The 17,255-nt window shown below is 49.9% G+C and overlaps 9 protein-coding genes across 9 annotated transcripts; 5 read left to right on the top strand and 4 right to left on the bottom strand.

Annotated features, from left to right (window-relative positions):
* Window positions 1–774: 774 nt before the first annotated feature.
* On the top strand, window positions 775–1,589 carry M437DRAFT_56760 (ubiquinone biosynthesis protein COQ9; the record flags this gene model as incomplete). The annotated part of the gene is made up of 2 exons (XM_041023109.1): window positions 775–1,194; window positions 1,257–1,589. The coding sequence occupies 2 exons, from the start codon at window positions 775–777 to the stop codon at window positions 1,587–1,589; spliced, it is 753 nt and encodes a 250-aa protein (XP_040876392.1).
* A 262-nt stretch (window positions 1,590–1,851) lies between these two features.
* Window positions 1,852–3,294, bottom strand: M437DRAFT_24423 (uncharacterized protein; the record flags this gene model as incomplete). The annotated part of the gene is made up of 1 exon (XM_041019070.1): window positions 1,852–3,294. A coding segment is annotated over one exon (1,443 nt), but the record flags the coding sequence as incomplete, so codon positions are not given.
* Window positions 3,295–3,650: 356 nt separating this feature from the next.
* On the top strand, window positions 3,651–6,221 carry M437DRAFT_56988 (MCM-domain-containing protein; the record flags this gene model as incomplete). The annotated part of the gene is made up of 2 exons (XM_041023140.1): window positions 3,651–5,918; window positions 5,970–6,221. 2 exons carry the CDS (start codon window positions 3,651–3,653, stop codon window positions 6,219–6,221), a joined length of 2,520 nt encoding a protein of 839 aa, XP_040876390.1.
* A 235-nt stretch (window positions 6,222–6,456) lies between these two features.
* On the bottom strand, window positions 6,457–7,811 carry M437DRAFT_56794 (NGG1p interacting factor 3; the record flags this gene model as incomplete). The annotated part of the gene is made up of 4 exons (XM_041023117.1): window positions 6,457–7,370; window positions 7,442–7,567; window positions 7,623–7,666; window positions 7,717–7,811. The coding sequence occupies 4 exons, from the start codon at window positions 7,809–7,811 to the stop codon at window positions 6,457–6,459; spliced, it is 1,179 nt and encodes a 392-aa protein (XP_040876389.1).
* Window positions 7,812–7,999: 188 nt separating this feature from the next.
* Window positions 8,000–8,361, top strand: M437DRAFT_78182 (bola-like protein; the record flags this gene model as incomplete). The annotated part of the gene is made up of 2 exons (XM_041026948.1): window positions 8,000–8,126; window positions 8,183–8,361. The coding sequence occupies 2 exons, from the start codon at window positions 8,000–8,002 to the stop codon at window positions 8,359–8,361; spliced, it is 306 nt and encodes a 101-aa protein (XP_040876388.1).
* An 82-nt stretch (window positions 8,362–8,443) lies between these two features.
* M437DRAFT_57126 (oligomeric complex COG6) lies at window positions 8,444–10,615 on the bottom strand (the record flags this gene model as incomplete). The annotated part of the gene is made up of 2 exons (XM_041023170.1): window positions 8,444–10,270; window positions 10,328–10,615. 2 exons carry the CDS (start codon window positions 10,613–10,615, stop codon window positions 8,444–8,446), a joined length of 2,115 nt encoding a protein of 704 aa, XP_040876387.1.
* Window positions 10,616–11,090: 475 nt separating this feature from the next.
* On the top strand, window positions 11,091–12,811 carry M437DRAFT_69052 (fatty acid desaturase; the record flags this gene model as incomplete). Its single annotated transcript, XM_041025212.1, has 2 exons — window positions 11,091–11,275; window positions 11,335–12,811. 2 exons carry the CDS (start codon window positions 11,091–11,093, stop codon window positions 12,809–12,811), a joined length of 1,662 nt encoding a protein of 553 aa, XP_040876386.1.
* Window positions 12,812–13,098: 287 nt separating this feature from the next.
* On the top strand, window positions 13,099–13,595 carry M437DRAFT_87631 (uncharacterized protein; the record flags this gene model as incomplete). The annotated part of the gene is made up of 2 exons (XM_041028674.1): window positions 13,099–13,356; window positions 13,419–13,595. 2 exons carry the CDS (start codon window positions 13,099–13,101, stop codon window positions 13,593–13,595), a joined length of 435 nt encoding a protein of 144 aa, XP_040876385.1.
* Window positions 13,596–14,432: 837 nt separating this feature from the next.
* Window positions 14,433–16,651, bottom strand: M437DRAFT_78179 (uncharacterized protein; the record flags this gene model as incomplete). The annotated part of the gene is made up of 2 exons (XM_041026947.1): window positions 14,433–15,789; window positions 15,849–16,651. The coding sequence occupies 2 exons, from the start codon at window positions 16,649–16,651 to the stop codon at window positions 14,433–14,435; spliced, it is 2,160 nt and encodes a 719-aa protein (XP_040876384.1).
* Window positions 16,652–17,255: the final 604 nt, after the last annotated feature.

Below are 17,255 nucleotides of genomic sequence, written 5' to 3'. Positions count from 1 at the left end.
CTGTCAAACCATGCCAATCCTTCGTTGCCATCAGCTGCCAATCTTACCTCCCCCACAGTGCAGCTATAGAAATGCACAATATTCTCATAAAGAATGTAGTCTCCATAGAGAGGACCTCATCAAAGGCTATCTCTATGGTCTGAATTATGTTTTAACTGCAACTGTGCATTATACTGGCATGTAATAACACCCTATACCTTGGGTAGAGAAGATATTCTTAGTTGCGAGATTGTGACTGTCTTTAGCACACGGGGAGGATGTTTTTGGTCATGGTGAATTCCCAAGTCAAAGCTGCAGGACGGATGACCCTGCTCTGATTTACATCGCCATGTTTCGCGACAACAACGTTTATTTATGACTATTTTCATGTTCTCGAACAACCTAGCAAATACACATACTAGACCTTGGTGGTTTTCAGTGGTTTGGTTCTATGTCTGCCTTCCAACGGCCATGTTCCTTCCGGAGTCCTGTTTTCTGAGAAGAAGGCATGCTTTCAGTTGATACCAAGAGCACACTCGAAGACCAAAACCTCGTGACGACTATTCAAAACCATATAACGAGAGTGAAACACTTCTTGGGTGTAACAGCTACTGCTTGAAATATCTCAAAGAATATATTCATCAGGCATAGTCCATGTATCGGTATAGTCCAGCCTTGGCATCAAAGCAAGCGGAGAACTCGCCGATGACATCGACGAAACCAAAGATTCCCTGCGACAAGAAGAAGCCTTGCCTCCATTTCTACCTTGAACATCAACCAACCACACAACCCAAGATGTCTCAAGTACTACGAACACCAGCAACTCGCAAACTCCTCCACGCATCAACACTCCCTCGCCTCTGCACAAGTCGCACATACTACAGCTATGAAACACCTCTGCCACCACCCTACCCACCCACCGAAACCGCAATCTTGTCTGCTGCACTACCGCACGTACCTACCCTGGGTTGGACAACATCATCACTGCGTCAAGGCGCCCGCGACGCAGGATACCTAGATGTATCCACGAATCTGTTTCCCAAAGCCGAGTTTGAATTAGTGTTGTACCATCTACGGACACAGCGATTGGGATTAAAAGACAAGGTGCAGTTTCCCGAGGAAGCGGGTTTGGGGATGACGAGCAAGGTTAGGAGCTTGGTTATGGAGAGATTGAGGGGCAATGTGGAGGTTGGTGTGCAGGGGAGGTGGCAGGAGGTAAGCATTGCCTCACAACGTAAAGAAGAAAGAACAGGATACTAACAGAGAGGGAATCACAGGCACTAGGTCTCATGTCCCTAGCTGGAAATATCCCTCCCTCGCTAAAAGAACTCTACCTTCTTGCCGACGAAATCTGGTTCCTGGCTGGAGATGAGGCAGTAGACAGTTCTTGGTACACCAAGCGTGCGACATTGAGTTCGATATATGCCGCCACGGAGACATACTCGACAACAGATCAGAGTACGGACTTCAAAGATACAGAGGAGTTCTTGAACAGGAGGTTAGAAGATGCAAGAGTGGTGGGTGGTGCATGGAGGAACGTCAAGGAGTGGATTGGCTTTCAGGGCATTGCCACTGTTAACATGGCGAGAAACTTTGGTGTAAGAATATAAAGAGGAAGGAGGAAGAAGAATGGTGAAGTTGTAAGATCATGATAATGAAGGGATGCTGGTCTCATAGAGTTGACCTAAGCTCCAAGAATTACTGAACAATTGTACAAATTACATTCCAATTTTACCGCCTGTGCTCTCCCTGACCGACCCATGGTATCTCTCCTTGTCAGTTTCCCATTCGAAGATCCAATAAGAGAGTTGATGTTTAGTGACCTCCCTGCTCACGTCTAGCATCACCCTCTGAACTGTCATCCGCAGCACCAGCGCCAGCGCCTGCACCAGCAAGCCTGATACCTTCCTCATCACCTCTCAACTTCTCGAAATAGGCCTTAATATCTTCTGCACCCACAGCCTGCCCACTCTCAGCGAATGGCTGCAAGAAAGCCTTGACCTTGTCACGTAGATGGTTGTAGACCATGACGCCCTCGATGGCCTTCACACGATCCATATTGCTGAGCAGAGCTTCGCCACGCTCATATGTGCTTCCTGAGCCAACACTGCCACCATGTCCGTTCTGTGCTTCTTGGTTGTCGCTTTCTGAAACAGGAGGTTCGTAGGCTTCTTCCTCTTCGAGGAGTTGGGGATGAGGTTTGAGGTTCGGGAAGCAAGAGGGGCAGCGGCAGATGTGTGAGCGGAAGTCTTCTTTGAGGAAAAGGGAGAAGGTTCCGGATGGAGCTGCAGACAGTTTAGCGTGTAGAGGAGCATTGTCTGCAGTTGTTGTATTCGTAGGGTCAGATGTGACATTTCCTTGAACGCCATCCTCAGACTCGACCTTGGTCTTCTTAGACGTGGGCGCTTCCGAGTCGGTCTCTGCGCTTCTCTTCTTGCTCTCGGTCGACGGTGACAGAGCTGCATCCTTGAGGGGCTCTTCAGCTATAGTGTCGTCGTCTGTCCTCTCTGAAGGTTGTTTGTAGTAGACAGGACCGAGGAAACCTTCCTGACCAGCGTATTGCTTGATCCATGGGAATGAGTTGACACATTTGTAGCAGATCAAGTGATCAAAGTCATCCTCGGCAGGGAAGCCAGGCGGCAAAGGTGCCTCATCGACATCTTCTTGCTCCTCGACGGGCTGTGCAGTAGCTTCTTCGTCTTGAGCAGTCTGCTTCGGCTCTTCCTTCTCTTCCTTGGGAGCAGCATCAGTTGGCTGAACTCTCGGTAAGCCCATAAGACATTCAGGATGCCACCAATCCTCTCCACAGCCGCCATCTTCAATCGTGCCCAGACCTAAGCACTGGAACATGGTACCCTTCTCTTTCTCAGGATCGTACGGTTCTCCACATCCACAGAAGCGGCCAGAAAAGTTGTGGTTGTATTTGTTGTTCTCTGCAGGAGTTTCGCCAGTTACACTGCCCTTCTGGCTAGTAGACTCGTTGATCCGGAGAGTGCATGGAGCGGATGAGGGTACTCTGGTGGTGCCGCAGTCGCATACAAAGTTACGTTTGGTGAAGAGCTCGACGAGTTCATGTTCGCCATGACAGGAGATGCCGCATGAGTAGCATACAGCGGCCGAGGTGTGCGATTTATCATCAGAGCCCGAGGGAGGATTACAGGTCAGACAAGCAAAGATAGCCTGCCTCAGCGGACCCAGAGGTTTTGTGCATGTGTCGAATTGGTACGGAAGTGCCTCTCGAGCTTCTTTCTCGAGCTCGAGTTGAGATGCAATAAATTCCTGAGCCGTCTGAGAGTTTCCGAGATCTTGAGACATGTTTGCAATTGTTAGTGAGAAACAAAGATGCGTGCTCATGCGCGACGCGGAGGTCCATCGCATCCTTCCTAATTAGGAAGCACTTTACACGAAATCGCCGCGCCGCGTTTTGTGGGGTCGCGCACCTTCCAAAGTTGTTTGGCCGATTCGCTCTGGTAACAGAGTCAACAAACCCAGGCCTGTCATTTCATTTCGCATACGTTCTGCAAAATCGCACAATCATGAGGTATGTCATTCTGTGGCACCTGTAATCGAGGCATTCTGACTCACATCTGTTCAGTTCACCACTTGGACATCCTGAATCATCAGCTGCTGCTGGTGGCCGCAAACGCCAGAGAGACGACGAAGATGTACACATGCGCTCATCCTCTGCTGTTCCCCCGTCAAGTCCTCCCAGATCCTCTCCTCCTCCGCTACCCCGGGACGAACTCGATGATGACGACGACATCATTGAGCCTGACGAGGACCTCATCCCTGATCTAGATGATGCCGAAGAACAGCTGGAAGACGATGCTGGTGTTGATTTGTTCGGCGACAACTTTGAAAACGATTACAGACGCCGCGAAGATGATTTCTATGAAGGCCAGGATATCGACGACGAAGGAGAATACGACGACTTGGATCTAGCCGCCAGAAGACAACTCGATGCCCGCCTCAATCGTCGTGATCGCGAGCTTGCTCGTCAAAGGAGACCGCAAGTAGCGTTGGACGAGGACGAAGACGACTTGATGGATCTGACCAGACAGCCTCGTAGGCGGCGACACAGATACGACGAGGAACAGGATGATATGGACATGACCGAGGATATTATGACCGAGGAGCTTTCTGCTGAAGGCCTGGCCGATGTCAAAGCCTCTAACCTGACAGATTGGATTGCACAACCTGCCGTTCATCGCGGTATTGCTCGTGAGCTCAAGGCCTTCTTGACCGAGTTCGTCGATGACAACGGTATCTCCGTCTATGGTGTCCGCATCCGCAATCTGGGTGAAAACAACGGCGAGTCTCTAGAAATCGACTGGGAGCACCTGAGTATGTCAAAGCCTACACTGGCATACTTTATCGCCAACGTACCCACCGAGACGCTCAAAATCTTCGACCGTGTTGCCATGGAAGTCACTCTCTACCACTATCCTCTATACGAAGCCATCCAATCCGAGATTCACGTGCGAATCAACGGATTGCCCATGTCCTACACTTTGAGAGAGTTGCGTCAGTCTCATCTCAATTGTCTTGTTAGAGTCAGTGGTGTTGTGACACGCCGTACTGGTGTGTTCCCTCAGCTCAAGTACATCAAATTTGACTGCACCAAGTGCGGAGTCACTCTGGGTCCATTCCCACAAGACTCTAACTCTGAAGTCAAGATCTCTTTCTGTCAAAACTGCCAGTCTCGAGGTCCTTTCACCGTCAACTCCGAGAAGACTATCTACCGCAACTACCAAAAAATTACTCTTCAAGAGTCGCCAGGAACTGTGCCTGCGGGTCGTCTGCCTCGCCACAGAGAAGTCATTCTTCTATGGGATCTGATTGATTCAGCCAAGCCTGGTGAGGAGGTTGAAATCACTGGCATCTACCGCAACAACTACGATGCGGCTTTGAATAATAAGAACGGTTTCCCTGTCTTTGCGACCGTTCTCGAGGCCAACCACGTCGTCAAGTCCCATGACCAACTCTCTGGCTTTAGGCTGACAGAGGATGACGAAAAACAGATTCGCGCTATGGCAAATGATCCTCAGATTATAAACAAAATCATCAACAGTATTGCGCCAAGTATTTACGGCCACACTGATATCAAGACAGCTGTTGCACTTAGTCTGTTCGGAGGTGTGAGCAAGGAAGCACAAGGCAAGCACGCGATCAGAGGTGATATCAATGTGCTGCTTCTCGGAGACCCTGGTACCGCAAAGTCACAGGTGCTGAAGTACGTAGAAAATACTGCCCACAGAGCCGTCTTTGCCACAGGTCAGGGTGCTTCAGCTGTAGGTTTGACCGCCTCAGTCAGACGCGATCCTATGACATCGGAGTGGACTCTGGAAGGAGGTGCCCTGGTGCTGGCAGACAAGGGAACCTGCCTGATCGATGAGTTCGACAAGATGAACGACCAGGACCGCACTTCCATCCACGAAGCCATGGAACAACAAACAATCTCCATTTCTAAGGCCGGTATCGTCACAACACTACAAGCTCGCTGCGCAGTAGTTGCAGCGGCCAACCCCATCGGAGGCAGATACAACGGCACTGTTCCCTTCAGTCAAAACGTCGAACTCACCGAGCCCATTCTCTCACGTTTTGATATCCTCTGCGTGGTTCGCGATACTGTCGATCCAGAGGAAGATGAACGCCTGGCTGCGTTCGTCGTAAACTCGCACGGAAGAGCTCACCCTACCATCAGCAGTGCCGCCAATGATGCACCGGTCAACAGCATGCAGGATGCTAACATGGAGGTTGACGGCGACCAAGGTACCTCCAAGCAAGGCGAGATTCCACAAGAGATGTTGAGAAAGTACATTCTCTATGCTCGCGAGAAGTGCCGTCCTAAATTGGTCTCGATCGATCAAGACAAGATTGCGAGATTGTTTGCGGATATGCGTAAGGAGAGTCTTGCTACAGGTGCTTATCCCATTACCGTAAGTGTTTCCTCTCGCTGTGGATTTTATTCTTTACTAACGCAAAAACAGGTCCGTCATCTGGAATCCATCCTCCGTATCGCTGAGGCCTTTGCCAAAATGCGCCTGTCGGAATTCTGCAGCAGCACAGACATTGACCGTGCCATTGCTGTAGCTGTTGACTCGTTCGTTGGCAGTCAAAAGGTCAGCTGCAAGAAGGCATTGGCTAGAGCATTTGCCAAATATACTCTTGCCAGACCCGGTGCTGTGCGCAAGAACAGGAATGCTAGAGCCGGTGCTGCCAATATTGGTGTTGCTGCTTGATGTGTTTCGCAATCTCGGATCTGAACGAATGGTGACTAAAGCAGGGGTGTTTGGGCGTAGTGCGAGATATACCTGTGTTTTTAGATGTTCTTTTGTTTTTTTCTTTCAATTGGTTGTTCAAGATTACAAAGCTATGGTCAGAGGGGTATATACATAGCTGATCCTCCCGAGATCAATGAATCAAAATGTCCAAATCGTCTAATCTTTTGACTCTCCTAGATCTCTTTTGATTCTTCTAGATCTCATCCTTGGAGATCATGATACCATAAGGATCACGATCGACCTCACTGACATGAATCTCAATGTGGTCGTCCTCGAGTGCCTCGAGGTAATCCTCGCTCAAAGCCGACGAAGAGGCCTTTTCCTTCTCCTTTCTGATTCGCTCCCACTCTTCCTTGACACTCTTCTCCAACTGCGGCTTCAAAACTCCATGCAAGAATCCTCTCTCGGTATTCGAGTGGAACAGAGCGATAACACATTTACCCTGCTCAATCGCAGCCAGAGCCTCATGATGGCTCAGTTCTCCAGTAAACAGCAAATCCACATCTTCCTCGCCGTTCTTGCCTAGACCGCCGAAGAGACTACCTCCACTACCGGCACAGATGGCGACGCTCGAAATGTCGATTTCGTCCATTTGCTTGCCTTGGGGGATGGCGATGGGGAAGCCTTTGGGGTTGCCGAGACCGCGGCCAATGCGATCGATAATTTCTAGCAGGGGTTGAGGGGTGGAGAAGCGGACGATACGACCCATTCCTGCAGTGGTGTTTTGGTAGCCGGGCACTGAGGATGGCTTGATTGGACGACGGGTATGTGTGTCATTGCCGAGCTTGAGCGTACGGTCTTTAATGCTGAGTTGACTGGGATGGTGTTGAAGTTGGAAAGTGGGGCGTTTGAGTTCGTTGGAAGGGGTTTCTGGCTCTTTGGTCTTCTGATCTTGTTGGTCTTCTTCTGCTTGGGCTGCTAGTTCTTCGGCGCTCATGGGGGTGCCGGATACAATGTCGGCCAGCCAGTCGCCTAGACCACCTGGCGCGCAATCGATTGCGGTGTGTGGGCTGTATACACTGATGCCTTCTGCAGCCAATCGTAGCAGTGTTTGTTGTTGGGTGTCAGCCAGGGATAAACTCTTGAGACCTCTGAAGATGATGGGATCTATGCTTGACGTAAAGTTAGGCGTGCTTGCTGCTTATTGGTCTAGAGAGGTGTTGGGAGGGCGGGCATACGGTAGGCTACAATGATGGAGTCTCCACGCTCAATGGCTTCGTCGGCGACGGCTTTGGTGAGGTCAATGGTGAGGAGGGCCGAGTTCATCTGGCGACGGATGGGATCGAAGGGAGATTCGAGAAGGACTGGGCCAGGTTAAAATTGCTGATAGTAGGTTATAGAGAGGACATATAGACGTACGACCAGTGTTGTCCCAGCTCTTGTCAGCGAGAGCCTCTGGATAGCTGGCTGCATTAGCAACATGATGGTATAGAAAGCCGAAGGAAGCACACACAGTTTACGCATTGCGCCGACGACGGCCTTTGAGAAAGGGGCCGAAGAGATTGTTGAACTCATCTTGACTGTACGACGTAGCGTAGCTGAGAACATACAGATGGCGCGACAAGGAAAGAACGAGTGTATACAAGCAAGAAGAGAAAGAGTCGATGGTTGCGAAAGGTCAAAGTCTAGGCCAAAGCTCGACCAAGCGCTGCGTCATTCTCGAGACGACTGTCAAGCAACCGACACTTTTGCGACAATCCACCTCTGCATTCAATTACACGACTATCTACGAAACCATGAGCGCCAGAACAGACGTCGAAGCCACACAGAACCAGCTGTCGTCTGGTGTCACCCCCGAGTCGCTCAAGGCCACTTTGTTCGAGAAGCTCGAGGCACAGCACGTAGACATCCAAGATCTATCAGGTAATCGCGATAAGACCCTTTCACATCAAGCACTGCAAATACTCACGAGAAACCAGGTGGATGCGGTCAAATGTTCGAAGCCATCATCGTGTCACCACAGTTCGAGAAGAAGACGTCGCTCGCCCGCCATCGCCTTGTCAACAACACGCTCAAAGCCGAGATTGCTGCCATCCACGCCTGGACACCAAAGTGCATGACCCCTGCCGAGTGGGAAAAGAAGAAGGGTTCTCTATGAGCGTCACATATACCCACAAGTCTCACATGACGACCTAATAATGTCCAAATGATACCACTTTTATTGTCTGTCCACTCTACCGCTAGCTGAGCAACACCTTGATCTCGTCGCTCGTGCGAGGGAACACATCGCGCACCAGCATGCCTTCCTCCACCTCTTCTCCTTGCTCGGCCACTGTCAATTCGTCCAGCCCAATCATGATTCTCTCGGCAGATTCAAACTTGCTGACAAATACGTTCGATGCATCTTCGCACACCTTACGCACCATTCTCTTGTCTGCAAGCTTGCCAATGAAAGCTCTGGCATCCTCCATTGCTCCTGGCAGGAATGCGTCCAGCTTCTGTGCCATGTCTGCCAATCGATCCGGCTGCATTTCTCTTAGCTTCCTGATACCACTGATTCCTTGACCAAGGTTGGTGTTTTTGTATTCCTCAAGACTTTCAAAGAGTCGCTTGAGTCCTGATTCAGTCTCGAACCACGCAATCACTGTTTCCACAAGTCTTGCCACTTGTTCTTCAACCGTCTCTTCAATCTCGCCAATCTTGTCTTCTGTGAAGCTTCGGCCCTTTAGTGTCTCTATCGTTGCGAGTAGACAGTTGATGGCTAGAATCTGGCTCTGTGGTGCTCCCATGCCCTTGGAAATGCTTTCGCAGCCTGCCAGATAAGGATCAAGCGCTTCTTCGAGCACGGCTTGGAACCCACTGCGATCCTCACCCGAAGACGTGTTAGCTAGTGAAGTATCGTAACTCTTCATCAAGCCTCTGAGAGCGTCCAGTGCTTCCACCAAGAAGTCAGGCGGTGAAAGATCTAGTGGCGTGACTGAAACGTCGCTGTGGATGTTGGCGATGTGGTCTCTCATGAGTGTTCTGAACTGCTCAAATGCTTTCTGTGTGATAGGTTGCAATGTTTGTACAATCGACGAGTCCGGCCCAAGGAAAGGTATGAAGATTGAACAGTAGAAGCGTATCAGATTCGAGATCTGGTAAGCCAATGTTGCATCTTCGTGGCTCTGTACGGTTTGCTCAACACGTTGACGCAATTGACGAAGCACGCCAGACAAATCTCGGTCGACCAGGTCGTTGAGCGCTTTCTTGCCGTCGAAGGCTGCCACTTCTTCACCGTCTGCTTCATCGGTGATCTGTAACCAAGGCTCACGTTCGCGACCTGCTTTGATGTTTTTCGAAATTTCATCGGCGTCCGAGATGAAGAGAATTTGCAATGCTTCTCGCTCGCCAACTGTCGCAGCGTGTGCCCAAGCGAGCATATCACTAACGTAACGTAGCGGATCGTGTGCACTGAGCTCGATTGCTTTGCCCATTGCAGGCCCTCCTACACGCTGAGCAGATCCGCCAGTCAGAGCAGCGTAGAATGCATCCGAGAGCACTTGCTCTCTGTTCTCAGCAAAGAACTCAAGACAGCTCTGGAAAAGCGCAGGTCTCTCAGCCAGCACACGGAGAGCGCGTCTAACCGAAGTGCTAAGTTGGGGGTTCTCAAGATCCAGCTCACGGAGCTCACGTTGAGTCCAACGGAACAGCTTCTGGAATGCTGCGTTTAGTTGCTTCGAGCTTTGCTCCAGAATTTCGAGACCTAGTTGTTGGTCTTCGGTGCCTAATAGCAATTGACTGTCATCGTGGATCTTCTTGACCCGAGCCAATGCCTGGAAAAAGGAATCTGTGACTGGCTCTGCAGTAGATGTCAAGGAAGTGACTTCTGCATCAGACAAAAGGAAGTGCGAGGTGAAGGCGGCCAGTAGTTGTTGCTTGGTCTCTGTCTGCTGCCTTTGCGCCATCATTGCTGTGCTCTCTTCCATCATAGGTCCAGTCTCCCTGTTGGCAGCCGAGATATGGGATCGCATGCTTGAACACAATTTGTTGAGATCTTCGATGGCCGCGCCCACCCTTTGTAATTGCTATTATACAGTCAGCAAAATTGAGAGCGTACCTTGAAGAAGTGCTATTTATCATACCTGGGAAACCTGTCCAAAATCACGAATGATCTCTCCATTGCATTGGATCAATTCTTGTTGCGCGTCAAGTCGAAGGTTGCGCCTCGTCTCGGCTGTGTTGTGGACTTTGCGAGCATCCAGGGTTTCCAATGCATCTCGAATCTCCAAATCCGAGTATGATGCAGCAAGAACACTGGTAATACGACTTTGGAGAGCGCTTGACTTTGGTGCTGTTGGTCCTGGAGACATGGCTGGCGAAGAAGGTAATGTGGCATCTTTCAGCCGCTCAGGGAAGTAGCCGCTGGCCATGTTTATAGTCAACCTCAGGATGAAATATAAATCTTCTTAATTCCTGCTGCTCATTGAGATTGTCAGAATCATTGTAACAGGTTAACCAGACGGTCTGGAGCTTGATAATTGTCTTGATCTTGGACCAGAGTCACAGTTGGACTTGGTTGTATATTGCAAGATTGGCAGCAAAGACCGGAGTACATACTGAAGCAAAATATCATGGACCATCTCTTCCAAGACACAATAAGCACTTTCTCAAGCCTGTATGCATAGGAGGTTAACTCGTTAAGAGTTGCACCCTTGCGCGTCAAAGTGGCGGAGCCAACTGTGGGTCGTGGGGAAACTCCTGGCGTGAGGAAGGCGTGACTCTCGTGTCTGGAGCAGTCGATACGAAAGCTTCTGTGGGCTCCTTTTCAGAATCTCAACTGCTCTTGTTCGTGGGCATGTTGACTGTCGCTTTCCCTTAAAACATTCAACCATGAGTTCCGTCAAGATGGCTAGCAGACGCGAACGAGTCTACAGCCGACGAGAGGTCGAGGCTCTGATCGCTGAAGGCCGATCAATCATTGTCATGAATGGCAAAGTGCTCAAGGTAGACGCGTGGCTCAAGTATCACCCTGGCGGTGACAAGGCCATCATGCACATGGTTGGTAGAGATGCTACGGACGAAGTGACCGCGTACGTTGCTTGACATATTCAATTGGCTACACTCGAGCTCTTTCTGATCTTGTATCCAGTCTGCACTCCGCTGAAGCCCTCGAGCGCATGCACGCTTACCAGATTGGTGTTATCGAAGGACGCTGGTCTAACTTCCTTCCCCCGATCCAAGGTGGACAGTTCCGTATGAAACATGTTATCGACACCGAAGATCAAATCTCGGACCATGAGAACGATTCCTCAAGCCAGGGAAGCTCAGGAGAGCCTTCACCTCTGTTCGAACCTGTCGATGTCCAAGTCCGCCAGCGCAAGCCCGCCATGTCACGATCCTCCTCCGCTACATCTATGTCGTCGCTGGACGTCGACAATGAAAAACCACACAACATCCACGACCCCGAGAGCGAATGGACGAAAGATCAGATCAAGACTGACCTGGAAAGATACCCTGAGCTTGATCCCAAGACCCAAGACGATATCATGCAAAAATACCGCCAGTTGGACCAACGCATGAGAAGCGAAGGTCTCTACAACTGCAACTATAAATCCTACGCCATTGAGATTTCACGGTACTCATTCCTGTTTGCCATGTTCTTGACTACCTTGCACTATGGCTGGTACTGTACCTCTGCCTTGTTCCTCGGTGCTTTCTGGCACCAATTGGTCTTCAGCGCTCATGATGCTGGTCATATGGGCATCACACACAACTTCCATGTCGACAGTGTTATTGGCATGATCATTGCCGATTACCTTGGAGGCTTGAGTCTAGGATGGTGGAAGCGCAACCACAACGTCCACCACATCATCACGAACTCTCCTGAGCACGACCCAGACATCGAGCACATGCCATTCTTTGCCATCTCGCACCGCTTCTTCAAGTCGCTGCGATCAACCTATTACGACCGCGTCATGACCTACGACCCCTTCGCCAAATTCGTCATCCAATACCAAAACTGGCTATACTACCCCATCCTTTGCTTCGGTCGCTTCAACCTTTACCGTCTAAGCTGGGAGTATCTCATTCTTGGTCTCGGTCCTCGCAAAGGTCCTGCATGGTGGCACCGCTGGTTCGAGATTGCTGGCCAATTCTTCTTCTGGTACTGGTTCGGTTATCAAGTTCTTTACAAGAGCATCCCTGATGGCTGGAGCCGTTTCGCTTTCATCATGATCAGTCACGCCGTGACCATGCCGTTGCACGTCCAAATCACACTCAGCCACTTTGCCATGAGCACTGCTGATCTCGGTGTCAATGAGTCGTTCCCTCAACGCATGCTTCGCACTACCATGGATGTCGACTGCCCTCAATGGCTTGACTTTTTCCACGGTGGACTCCAGTTCCAGGCTATCCACCACTTGTACCCTCGCATGCCTCGTCACAACCTGCGTAGAGCACAGAAGCTTGTCCAGGAGTTCTGCGACGAGGTGGGCATCCCATATGCGATCTATGGCTTCTATGATGGAAACAAGGAGGTCATTGGACGTTTGGGAGATGTTGCTAGACAAGCCAAGATTCTGGCTGCTTGCCAGAGAAGTATTGCTGAGAGTGGTGAGATGCACTAAAAAAAGTATCTGTTTGATGCGTGAAGGCCTAGAAGGATTTGTCTCTAGAATATTAACGAACCATGCTTTTCTCTAATCCTCCGCCCGTTGCTTTTTTTTTTTTTCTTTTTTTTTTTGACACTGACAGCAAATTGGTAGTCCTTCCGATGATGTGGTATGTAACTGGTGTAGCTGTAAAAATGCACAATATTAACGAGAAACAGAATAGTGTCCACTTGAGAAGCGATAAGATTGCCATCGACCCCGTGTGCTAACACGTGTAACCCTTACTATATCATGCTCCAAACATGACAGCGAGCAAACTTGTTACATGCTCCGCACCTGGGAGACCCAACATCCTAGGCGGCATCATGTACCTCTTGACCTTTGACACCCTGGACAAGAGTCTGCTTGTGGCTCGGAAGATCTACAACGGCATAAAGAGAGTCAAGGTATTACCTGAGTATGTCGACGACAACATAGAGACCTTGGTCGATATCCTTACGAGTCCTATCTTCTGCGTCTCCGACTTCTGCAAGCTACGCTGCGTCGAGGTCACTGATGTCGTAAACCTGTCGTCAATTATCTCATTGTCTATTCTGATTTTCCCGACGGTCGGGCACCTGAGTTCTACGATGGCAAGTCCATCCAGATTGGTTACAAACTCGAGACTCACGGAAACTTCACGACCAATGGCAAACATCAGCACAGTATTCATTACCAGTCTGCTCGTGAAGCTGGTGAGTCGCAGATGTACCGCCTTTGCAAACTAGAATACTGCGATTACAATACCTGTGCAAACTGAAATACTGCGGCATCGATTTCTTTTCACTCTCGCTGAGGTTTCTCCAATAGCAACCACACGCAAGCTGGAGAGTTCAGCGCCAATCGCGACTTCGCCATCGATTTTCGCCATATTGCTCAAAACGTCTTTCGAGTGACTGGTTGGCCTGGAGGATGTATTACCAACGGAGACTTCGGAGCTTCCGTTGACCTAAACTGAAAGACTCCTGTCGTTCTAATCGGCGGAGGAGGTCTTGTCAATGCGAACCTTCAGACGGTTGAAGGGATCGGCGATGGTGCGTGTGAGTATGTAGTTGCGCTTGAGATCGTCATCTGCATGGCGGAGCTTGAGTTTCATCTATCAACCTGAAGAAATTTCGTGGACGTGGGAAGACGAGGGTTGATCGTTGAAATAATGTAAGAGTTTGCGAGGAGCTATAGTTGACGGTCGCGAGGATCAAGTGATGAAGAACGATGGCTCGAAGAGGAAGAGCGACGGGTCGTGGTGGCCAACTGGCTCTTGTGATCATGACGAGCGAACAAAGCTTCATATTCTTCCCCTGTCACAATTCAGACATATCACCACCTCATACATACCCTCTTCCTAGACGCACATTGCATAAGCATAAATCTTGACCGATGATCAGGAGATAAGGACTGGGACAGAGTCTAGCACTCGTAAAGAAGGTCATCGTGAATCGGCGTTACATTTGGTCATATCTCTTTCTTTGCTAGTTTTCACGCCCTTCGACAGAAATACACTGGAAGCCCGTCTCTTCATCACCACATCCATCCAGGCTCGCTATGCATAGCTCCTTGACACAGGACCCGACCGATGATCCCATCGCGTTACATCCATCTACTTCTTCAGAGCAGCGTCGAAGTCGGTCTTTCCTTTCTCAAGGATCTCCTTCTCGCGTAGAAGACCTTTTCGCTCTTCGATCAACTCCTCAGCCTCGGTAGCCAGCAAGCGTGCCTCCTCATCAGTCATGCTTCCGAAGTCCTTCGGTGAAATGATCTTGTCAAGTCCCTCGATCATGTATGGCTCGATGACGTGCTTGGTCAAGTAGGCGACGAAGTGTTCGCGCTGGTTGCGGCAGTAGACCCAACTAACGGAGAAAGCGTCTTCTGCAGCAATACCGTCCGTGCTGATCTGGTTCTTGGTGTCGGTACGAGCCATCTTGGATCGTGATGGTGATTCTCCGATGACAGGACTTGTAGTAGATGGCCTGGTACCCTCGACTGATTTGCGCTTCAGGCGTTCCTTTCGGATTTGCTCGACGGTGAATGTGAAATCAGGGTCGTAGGTCATAAGAACACCGCGCTCGACTTGTAGGAACTTGTCTAGCACTTTCAAAGCCTCCTCTTCGCGATGTTGAAGGATAGGACGGACTCGCGCTCCCAATCTGGCGGCGATGTCTCGTGGGGCAATTTGAGAAAGAAGCTTCTTGATGAAGTTTTTGCACTGACTGTTCACATTTTCAATGTGGGCTTTCGCGAGGTCTGACCAGCGAGAAGAGTGCTCGTGGAACAGCTCGTCCACAATGTCGGGATTGAACATGCCAGAGAGCTGAGCGCCACGGTAGTACTTCTCTGTTTCCTGTACATACTTGAGATAGGTGGCATAAGTTGTCTTCTTCTGGTCCGATGCAAAGCCATTGTAAGGGGAGCGCAGCACGGTGTCCGAGAGACCAAGCAAGTCATTGCTGCTACCAGCCGCGTCCCACTCAGCAGGTGTTTCGGTGAATTCGTACTTGGATCCGTGGCGACGAATGGCATGCGAAAATTGTCTGTGAGCATCCTGCACGAGTGTATGCAGGCGACGTTCTCCAGTGACGACATCTGTCGAGACTTTGATAGAAGGCAATCCAAAGAATGGGTCTTTCTTGTAGTTGCCATCAATGGCCACTTCAGCAAGACGCTGAAAGTGCGAAGCAATCTCAACTAGAAGACCACGATGCTCCTGAATCGTGCCTCTACCTGGACCAAGCTTGTCGAGTTTGATTTGGACCTCTTGGAGTTTCTCCTTGAGATTGATCTGCAGGCTAGGAATGGCGGCTTGTACATGTTGGTAGAGCAGTTTGGCAAGTCGATCGTTCAGAGTAGGAACACCAAGCTGAGCGGGTTTCAGTTTACTTGTCCAATTACTTCCAGCAAAGAAGTCTCTCTCAGACTGGTCACGTTGTTTCATGTCGAAACTCATCTCCTTCTCCGATCTAAAGATAAGAAGACTGTCAGCGTCATGTTTTTTCGACAAAGTTTCACTTAAACATACCTGTTCCTGACCACATGCCAGCCATGGCCGAGGGGCAGGACTTGATTCTGTGCCAACTCGATATACTCAGTTTCAAGTGCGGTATCGGCTCCAGGACCATCTGGCTTGGTAATAATGCCAAGTGTGCGTGGTGCAGCTTTTGTGATCATAGAAGGTATCTGTTGAAGCTCGTGTTGGTAGGTGGTCGACAGCACAGCAAGCAAGATTGTGCTGTCTTGGTCGATGTAAGACTTGACCAGAGCCTCAATAGTCTTGATGTCTTCCAAGGATTGATATTTGCCGCTCGATTTGATCAAGCCAGGAGTGTCGACCAGAGTGAGTGAAGGACGATCGGGACCAGATATGGCGATACTGAGCACATCGTGAGAGAAAGCGCAGACGACCTTGGGTTTTTTTCCTGTCAGAGGAGGAAGGCCCATGACTTGCGTAGCTTCCTCGATGAGCTCGCCCAATTTGGTGGGGTCGAAGGTCTTGCCCTTTCCGAAATTCTCAAGATGCTGACGTTCATCCTTGTCGACTCGGGTTGGACCGGGGATGATGGTGACAGAGATGGAGACTTTGTCGGCGCGCCGAAGGATGAACTGAGTGGCGAAGCGGGTGCAAAGGCCAGTGTCTCGAGGGAAAGGAATACCGGTCAACGCTTCCAGGAGAGAGCTCTTGCCGGTCGATTGATCACCGCATGCGACGATCTGTGGGAGAGGGATAATGTTGTTGACACCCACTGCACGTAGATTATCCACGGCATCGAGTACAATGCGCATGTCTTCGTTCTGAAGTTTCTCCAATTTGGAGATTTCCTCCATGTTGGCAAGCGCTGACTTGAGATGGTAGTTGATGCTTTGTGCGGATGATTTGTAGAGTGAACGAGAAGAATTGAAGAGAGGGCAGAAAGAAGTGTTTGAAGTGAAAAGTGAGTTGTGAGATCTAGTTGTCTCACACTCTCAGTGTTGAGTGAAAGATTCTTACTATTGTTGAAGGGGGACTGGAACCGTGTTTATAATTCTGAGCAACATCGTTCATCAGCCAGTGCTGAGCCAGCTACACGACATGACACTCCTACTGGCAAGACTTCGCTTGATAAGATTGGTCCGAAAGCCCTTTATCGACTTGAATCCTGCTTCCAAGGCTTTGTATGCCATCGTCAGAAAACTCCATCCACTTCGAAGTACAGTTTTGAGATAGTTACTGCCGACGAGGATCCAGAAAGTGGAACGGTGGACATTGACGAGAATCGTATCAACCACGATGGTGCAACTCCTAAGCCTAAGCAAGAGACCATCATGAAGAAAACGCATCCAGAGATCTATGGCGTGGACAATAACCGCAGCATAGACATGTTCCATTTGCGAACCAGAGTACCTGCACACCTTTGCGTTGAACGGGCGGGAGATGAGTTGTGGTTTGTAC

The sequence above is a fragment of the Aureobasidium melanogenum genome, assembly GCF_000721775.1.
Source record: "Aureobasidium melanogenum CBS 110374 unplaced genomic scaffold scaffold_25, whole genome shotgun sequence".
Lineage (NCBI taxonomy): Eukaryota > Fungi > Ascomycota > Dothideomycetes > Dothideales > Saccotheciaceae > Aureobasidium > Aureobasidium melanogenum.
Note: the sequence above shows the minus strand (reverse complement) of the source record. Positions and strands in the feature narration are given on the sequence as shown.